Source organism: Nannospalax galili, unplaced genomic scaffold (assembly GCF_000622305.1).
Source record: "Nannospalax galili isolate Female #2095 unplaced genomic scaffold, S.galili_v1.0 scaffold386, whole genome shotgun sequence".
In the NCBI taxonomy this organism is placed as follows: Eukaryota; Metazoa; Chordata; class Mammalia; order Rodentia; family Spalacidae; genus Nannospalax; species Nannospalax galili.
In genome coordinates this window covers 2,307,867-2,316,375 of record NW_008356676.1, presented here as the reverse complement: position 1 = coordinate 2,316,375, position 8,509 = coordinate 2,307,867, and the positions used below count along the sequence as shown (strand labels likewise).

Here is an 8,509-nt window from a genome sequence, read left to right as displayed (position 1 = left end):
AAAGAAAGAAAGAGAAAGAGAGAGAGAGAGAGAAAGAAAGAAAGGAAGAAAGAAAGAAAGAAAGAAAGAAAGAAAGAAAGAGAGAAAGAAAAGGAAGAAAGAAGAAAGAAATCTTCTGATGACTCAGAGGCTAATAGCACTGGCCGCTCTTGCAGAGGACCCAGGTTCAGTTCCCAGCACCCACATGGCAGCTAATAACCATCTGTAACTCCAGTATCAGTGACTCTGACACCCTCTCTGGCCTCCACGGACACTGCATGACATGAGTGTACTTACGCACCTTCAGGCAAAACACTCATACACATAAAATAAAAATAAATAAGCCAAAAGTTTTTTTAAGAAATAAATCTTCCAATAATATATGCATCAATAGATTTTTTAAAATAAATTAAAATTCTAAAACAAGAAATCTTCAGTTCATCAGCAAACTCAGTTACTAAAAACAATTTAAGTTCTGAAAGCCAAAGTCTTAGGCTGCTTTAAAATTGACAGAAATATTAAAATCCACTATGAAATTGAAAAGTCAAGTGGAAAATGACTGTTCACAGCTGTCATTCACCAGCATGTGTAAGTAATGTACACGAGCACAAAGGTTCTTAAGTAAAAAAGATTCTTTAAAATGCATTTGTGTACATCGTTCAGAAAGGATTATTTTTTAATTGTGGGAAGAGAAAACATCTCAGGTTTTCCCACTAGATGACAGATAGTAGGTTTGACTGCTCTTGTTTGATATGGCTCCTGCCAAGTATCTTTACGTACATTTTTCCTTTGGTAATTGATAACTAATTCAAGAGATCATGTGACTATCCCATTCCCCAAATACCTTCCACTCAGCACTATACTCTTTGAATTATAAAATAAAAAGTAGCTAACAAAAAGGCTTTAAATTTAGCCAGGTGTGGTGGAGCACACCTTTAATCCCAGCATTTGGGATTCAGAGGCAGGTGGATCTCTGTGAGTTCAAGGCCAGCCTTGTCTACATAGTGAGTTCCAGGACAGTTGGGGCTACAGGGAGACCCTGTCTCTAAAAGACCAAAAAAAAGGCTTTAAATTTAAAGAATCATAAAAGAGCTGGCTGTGGTGGGGTATACATATAAATCCAGATACTCAGGAGTTGGAGGCCCAGCCTGGGCAAGACCTCTATTTTAAAATAAATATGTAAAAATATATACAAACATACATACATACACATTTCAAAAAATAAACATAGTCGGGCGTGGTGGCACAAGCCTATAGTCCCAGCACTTGGGAGGCAGAGGCAGGCGGGTCTCTGTGAGTTCAAGGCCAGCCTGGTCTACAGAGCGAGTTTCAGGACAGCTGGGGCTACAGGGAGACCCTGCTTCAAAAAGCCAAAAACAAAACAAAACAAAACAAAACAAAAAAAACTCATCAAGGCAGATTTTACTTTTGCAAAAGGGTTTCTTGAGCGGTCAGTCAGATCTAGCAAGTACACACAGGACCTAGAAGCTTGGTGGGCTTTTATCCCTAATGCAAGAGAACTGTGTCTTTTCCGATAGATAGATAGATAGATAGATAGATAGATAGATAGATAGATAGATAGATAAACAAACATGTCCTGCTCAGGTCATGTTGTGAACACCTGTGCCCAGCTGGAGGGTGCTACTTCAGAGTGGAGCCTTTAAGAGGTAGGGCCTGGCTGGTGGATTTGAGCCACACTGGGCAAGCCTAAATATGTATCATTACTGTTTTCAATTAGTTTTCTGATTTCAAACATACCACAATTAATATCCTTGAACTCTGGTTTTTGTGACTGCATTTGGAAGAAAAACACATTAGAAATACAACTGTTGGATCCAAATATGTACACAATGTCTTCTGTTTTGAGAGACAGTGTCGAGTCATCAGCTTCGGCTGCCACCAACAGCAAGCAATGCTGTTCCCTTGTCTCTTCTTCCTTAGCAGCAGTAGACCTCAGTGACTGCTTTAAGGGTGGACAATTCATGTTTTATTTTTTATTGTTTGTAAACAAGAAAGCCAAGTATCTCCCCATGAATTTAATGGATATTTTTAATCTTTTTTTTACAACCTGATTACTTATAGTCTTCATCCTATTTTCTATGGGGTGTTAGAAGAATGGCATTTAGTATTTTAAGCAGTGTTTTAAGAAATAAGCTTCTTTATAATATTCATAAAATATTTTAGCTTATTATCAGCACCAAAGAAATTTCTACCTCCAAAAGCTATAATTCCTGGAAGAATTTAATTCCATGCACTGTAATTCACATGTTCCTAACTGACCTTTAGATTGAGAATAGTTATATTAATAGCCTAGAGAATCTTCTATATCAAAACAGTCATAAGACTGTTTAAAAATATCAAATTTCTATAAGTACATAATTGGAAATTATGAAATGCTAATTACTAATCTTTTTTTTTTTTTTTTGGTCTTTTTGAGACAGGATCTCTCTGTGGCCCCAGCTGGCCTAGAACTCACTATGTAGACCAGACTGGCCTTAATCTCATGGAGATCCATGTGCCTCTGCCTCCCTAGTACTGGGATTAAAGACATGCACCACCACACTTGGCCAAGAAATACAAATCTTTAGCAGACACTTTGGAGCCATTCATTTCATCAAAGTTTCTCCTTCAGAGCTAAACCAAGACATTTCCAAGAACAAGGAAACCCAAAGCCTAAATTAAATCTGTCTAGAGACAGCATAGAACATCTATCTTTCACTGATATGAGATACTCTCTACTGTAAAAATCAATTTCACATAGCCCTGGAGTAGTCACAGGTTGGAGGGGCAGCTTGCCTGGTCAATGTAAAAAGCTGTGCCTGCACGGATCTCCCGTCGCTGTTTGAGGTCTGTCTCAGTGGTGTCCCTTGACAGGGCGATGTATTCCACCTCTCGTTTGGTCAACTCCTGCGGAGCACAGTGCAAAGTTATTCAAGAGCCAAAATCAAACTTCCAGCCTATAATTTGGAGCAAGTTATTTAACATTGCTACTGTCCTACAGAAGAGCAATATAAATTATAGATTAAAAATTAAATTGAATATTATAAAACATACAACATACATACAAACTTATACATACACATACACACACGCATACACACACTCAGCTTTACTTCTACTGTACTTGATTCTACTACTTAAGCAATAATAATGAAAATGAGATCCTGAAAACCTTAATTTATCCTTTTCCAAATATCATGAATAATTATGGGGCACTATTCCTATTTGGTTTTCCCACACGTTGTAATAAATTTCTGTAATATTTATCTTTATTTTAAAGTGTGATTTCAGTTCATTTATTCCAGTGACCAATGGGAGGGGAAAGAAGGAGGAGGAAGAGGAGGAGGAGGAGGGGATGGGGGAGGAAGAAGAGGAGGAGAAAGATAAGCAGGAGGAAGAACAGGAGAAGGGAGGGGAGAGGAGGAGACAAAAACAGGTAGAAAAGAAAAAAATTTATCTTGCCACACCCAAGAGTCATGTGATATGAAGGGGGAAAGGGGAAAACATCCAGAATCCATATGGTTTCAGAACAGTTTGCCTATTATTAAAATCATTTTGCCCTACATCTAACAGCTAAGTAAAAAACGGGGGGGGGCTTTCATCATTACTGTGATGGCTAATCCTGGGTGTCAACTTGACTGGATCTGGGATTAACTGAAATGAGAGAGATCTTCTTGATTGGGTCATCTGAGGCTGGAAGACATACCCTAAATGTGGGTGTTACCGTCTGATGGCAGCCCGTATAAAAGACCAAGGCAGAGGAGAACGCCAGGCTTCTTTCTGCTTGCCTTCTCTCTCGCTGGTGACTTCTTCTTGCTGCTGTAGACTGAAGACTAGCTGATCTTTTGGAATTGGTCAGACCTTCAGGGCCAGATTGGGACTACTGAGACATCCAGCCTTGTGGACTGAGCGACTACGGATTCTCAGCCTCTCCAGTGTGGTGCAGCCATTGTTGGACTACTCAGACTCTATCCTGTGACCTAAGGTGATAAATCTCTATACATATATATTCATTCTACTGGTTCTGTTTCTTTGGAGAACCCTGACTAATACAATTACCTTTGTCTTTACAATGGTGAATTAAGAACAATGACATTCTCCAATCAAATAAAACAATCAATTTTCACTACACAGAGAAAACATATTGATTTACTAAAGTATGCAGGAAAAAGTTGAGAGGGCAAGGTATTACTGGAGAAAAGGAGATTTTCACACAAGGGTATTGCTTTTCCTTCCACCTTATCCATTTTATATTGATAAATAATGCTTTACTATTGTCAGTAAAGTACTTTACATTCAGTTTTTTATGCTTGTTCCAGACTGCCGTATCTTCAAGTATACATGGAAAAAAAAGACAAAAGTTTTAAATAGAGAATATGACAGTGGTAAAGGTGTGATAACACCAATGTTTTCCTATATACAAATGAATTGTCTGTGAGAGCCAATTTTTAAGTAGCAGTTTCTCTTTTTAGCAGATACCCCCTTCCTGCTTCTGAAACAAACCACTGGTATCTTCAAAGGTCTGATAGTCTCTGATTGGCTGAATATCACCTGCCCTCTGAAAACTGTCATTCACAATGATTGGCAGTGCTATGTGTGCCTCTCACTGCTAAACTGCACCACAGTGAAATCCTAACTGCCACACTGAAGACACTGGCATTATTGTCTCCCGTCTAAGCCTCCTTGGGCTCACCCGCCATGCCAAACACCAGTCTCCTAGTGCTGCTTCATGGACAAGGACACACAGCACCAGAAGGCAGCTGTGGTCAGCGGAGTTCTTTTAAACAATCTACAATCCCTTTTCTTAAACTATTTATTATTTATTATTTTTATTTTATGTGTATGAGTGTATTGTCTGCATGTATATAAGTGCACCTGTGTTGTGCAACACCCATAGAGGTCAGAAGAGGGCATCAAATTCCCCTGGAACTGGAGTTACAGACAGTCATAAGCCACCAAGTGGGTGCTGGGAATCAAACCCGGACCTCTGAAATAGCAGCCAGTGCTTTTTGCTACCGAGCCATCTCTCCAGTTCCCTACACTCTACAATCTCTTTCCATATGAGTTAAATATCAAAGACAACTATCAAATGAGCTCTACTTAATTCTTATCTGGTTCAGCTGGCTTGCTTCCAAATTTCTACCTTTAAAGACGTGGTCTACTCTGGATATCACTAAGTGAACAGAAATTCTCACACCAAGTGACAAGAGCATTCACTGTAGCATTTGCAAGGAGGCAGGCTAGAACTGAGTTTTCATGTCCATGGCCTTTGGCTACCTCTTCACCATATAAAGTTTAGTTGCAGCTGTTTTAAAAGACACATACTTCATATTTGTACACTTACATTGAATTTTTTATAATATCCTAGTCCCTCTCACTCCATAACTCTAACAAACTTGAAAGCCCTGCCAGAAACAAAAACTCAGTAAAATAGTCTTTCAGATGAGCAAGGCACAGAGTACACTTCTGAAAATGAAAGTATTCTAGACTGGGGATTCTCAGTAGTTGGTACCTCATTCGTAGAAAGACACTTGCCTTGTGTATTAACTTAGGATAATGCTACAAATGCACATTATATCTCAGAAACGGATTCTAGGGATAAATAAAAGATACAAAAGCTATGGGGGCTAGTGGGAGTTATGATTCTGAATTATCCCATCTTATTTTTATCATTCCCGCCTCACATACTTTTTGATGTTCTAAAGTAAATTTACCACTGAGATAAAGCACTATATAAAATAGACTAAAAGCATATAAATCAATGTTTCTATAACATGAAAGCATAGAAATCAATGTTTCTATAAATAACACAAGGAAATATTAAACAAGTCTTCTCTTCCTCCTAAAAAGTAGATTCAGAACACAACTTCAACTGAAGACCATTCCTCCTTGAATCAGTAGAGCGATGCCTGTTAATACAGACCTCATTTTATTTGCAGTGAGATCTGAACATTCCAATTTATGTAATAACTGTTCTCAAAGAACTGCTATTATTTAAGAGAAGTGTCAGAAAGGGAAAACAATATGGAATTTCAAGTCTAGTTTCATCACTTTCTAGTTGGATAAAGGCTGAGTAAATCATTCTATCTTTATAAATTTATTTTCTCCTCTATTTTAAAGAAAATAAAAAGAATTATGTAACTATGACATCAAAAATACCCTACACACCTGAGGCTGCTAAAAACCTCATAATTTCAAAAGGCAAGGGAATTGCTTAGTTTTTTAAATGTAAATCCGATACAAAGGGAATTTCACTTAATACAACATAATGTAAATATAACATAAAACTATAAGGGCTTTGGGGGCATTGCTTGTCTCTATGATTTCAGAGTTGCTAATTCTATCCACTACTCACTATCTAGATTTATATTTTTCTTCTACTGGAAATGGAGATCTTTCTGGTTACAGCAAACAAAATGCTAAAGTTCTGAAAGGTAAATGGGCATTTATCTCCCAAATAACCCCCGAATCTCTTTATAAACAATACATTGTTGATGATGGTATTTGTTTCTAGTGTGGATAGTTCTGATATTTTTATACAATCTTCATCTTAATTTATTTTATCACATGCTTAATCAAAATTGAGACCCTTAAGCATTGGTAAGAACTGATTGCTCAGCTGGGCATGGTGACGCATGCCTTTAATCCTGCACTCGGGGGCAGAGGCAGAGGCAGGCAGATCTCTGCAAATTCGAGGCTATCCTGGTCTACATAATGGCCAGTTGGGGCTACAGGGAGACCCTGTCAAAAAAAAAAAAAAAAAAAAAAAAAGAACTTATTACACAGGCTGGAGAGATGGCTCAGCAGTAAAGAGCACTGGTTGCTCTTGCAGAAGACCTAGGTTTGAATCCCAGCACCCACATGGCGGCTAAAAACTGTCCCTAACTCCAGTTCCAGGGGATCCAACACCCTCTTCTCACCTCTGTGGACACTGCACAATATAGGTGCACTTACATACATGCAGGCAATACACTCATACACATAAAATTAAAATAAATAAATTAAATAAATAAATATTTTTTTTAAAGAACTGATTGCTCACCAAGTATTGCATAGCAACAGAGCGTCGAAGAGGCCCAGGAGGTCCTATTAGAAAGACATCTTGCCCCAAAAGATCCTTCTGCATTATCCATCGTAGATGCTGGACTACAGATTGAGCTGGAGACTCTGAAACTTTGAAGAGAGAAAATGAAGTGCAGGTTAAACTATTACAAGCCTTCAAACAATGCCAAACCAAGTACTGAAAAATATACATTTGTATACATAAAGACCTAGAGAGATTATAACTACCTGACAAATTTTCAATTTCACAACAAATTATTATTATTAGTGCTAAAACAGACCATACAGATATCAAAAGGGTCATATACCCTGCACTTCAAAACACATAAGAACACTTGAATAATCATCTTAGGTGTGCCCAAAGGAATGAAAGTATTTTACATGGATGATGTGTGGAATTGCTAACATTGGGGGGGGGGGGAGAACAATGGAGAATCTTTTAGATTTTATTTATTTATTTATTTTTTTAGAATTAACTCTTTCCCAGTCCTTTTTTTTTCCTACAAAGTAATTCAGTCTAATAGTACTATCCCCCCATGTCACTTCATATGTTTAAAAAATATTTTAATCACAATTTCACAGCCTCATCTTTTTATTACAAAGGGATATACCACCAAATCACCCCCAGATAACCAATAATTATCACAAACATGAAAAACGGAGATGAGCATCCCATAATTTAAAGTGGCCATGGTGAGAAGACCCCCAAATTTCACTGGTACTAAGTTTGATGCAATCTTTTTTTTTTTTAATATTGTATTATTTTTATTTTATGTGTATGAGTGTGTTGTCTGCACGTATGTGAATGCATCCATGTCATGCAATGCTGCGCAGGTCAACAGAGGGCTTCGGATTCCCCTGGAACTGGAGTTAAGGACGGTTCGTAGTCGCCATGTGAGTGCTGGGAATCGAACCCAGGTCCTCTGCAAGAGCAGTCAGTGCTCTTAACCGCTGAGCCATTTCTCCATCCCCAGTTTGACGCAATGTGAATGCATCCATGTCATGCAATGCTGCGCAGGTCAACAGAGGGCTTCGGATTCCCCTGGAACTGGAGTTAAGGACGGTTCGTAGTCGCCATGTGAGTGCTGGGAATCGAACCCAGGTCCTCTGCAAGAGCAGTCAGTGCTCTTAACCGCTGAGCCATTTCTCCATCCCCAGTTTGACGCAATCCAGAGGTAGGATCATAGGAGCAAGGGTATTAGTAAGGAAGAAAGAGGGGGAAGTGGGGGCACCTTAAGTGGGAAAACCATGATAGAGGGGGGAGACGATACAAGAGAGAAACAATGCCTAGCTAGTCCTGAATACCAGAGGGAACCATATTATTCCTACAATCTACTGACAAATTATACATAACAGATCAAGAAATATATCTCTAGATAAGGTTTATTTGAGACCAACTGGTCATTACCCAAGATTTATCTGCAGGACACACAGTAATTAAAAATGCCAGAATGGTGGAACTAACCTT

The 8,509-nt window shown here is 38.5% G+C and overlaps 1 protein-coding gene across 2 annotated transcripts in view; it reads right to left on the bottom strand.

Annotated features, from left to right (window-relative positions):
• Positions 1-8,509, bottom strand: part of Vwa8 (von Willebrand factor A domain containing 8) — a 438,392-nt gene that overhangs the window by 359,229 nt on the left and 70,654 nt on the right. For both annotated transcript variants that reach the window (XM_008854688.3, XM_017794762.2), the window contains exons 3-4: positions 7,022-7,152; positions 2,776-2,886 (exon numbers count right to left, since the gene is read on the bottom strand). In XM_008854688.3, coding sequence (XP_008852910.1) covers positions 2,776-2,886; positions 7,022-7,152 — 242 coding nt within the window. The remainder of the gene's footprint in view (positions 1-2,775; positions 2,887-7,021; positions 7,153-8,509) is intronic.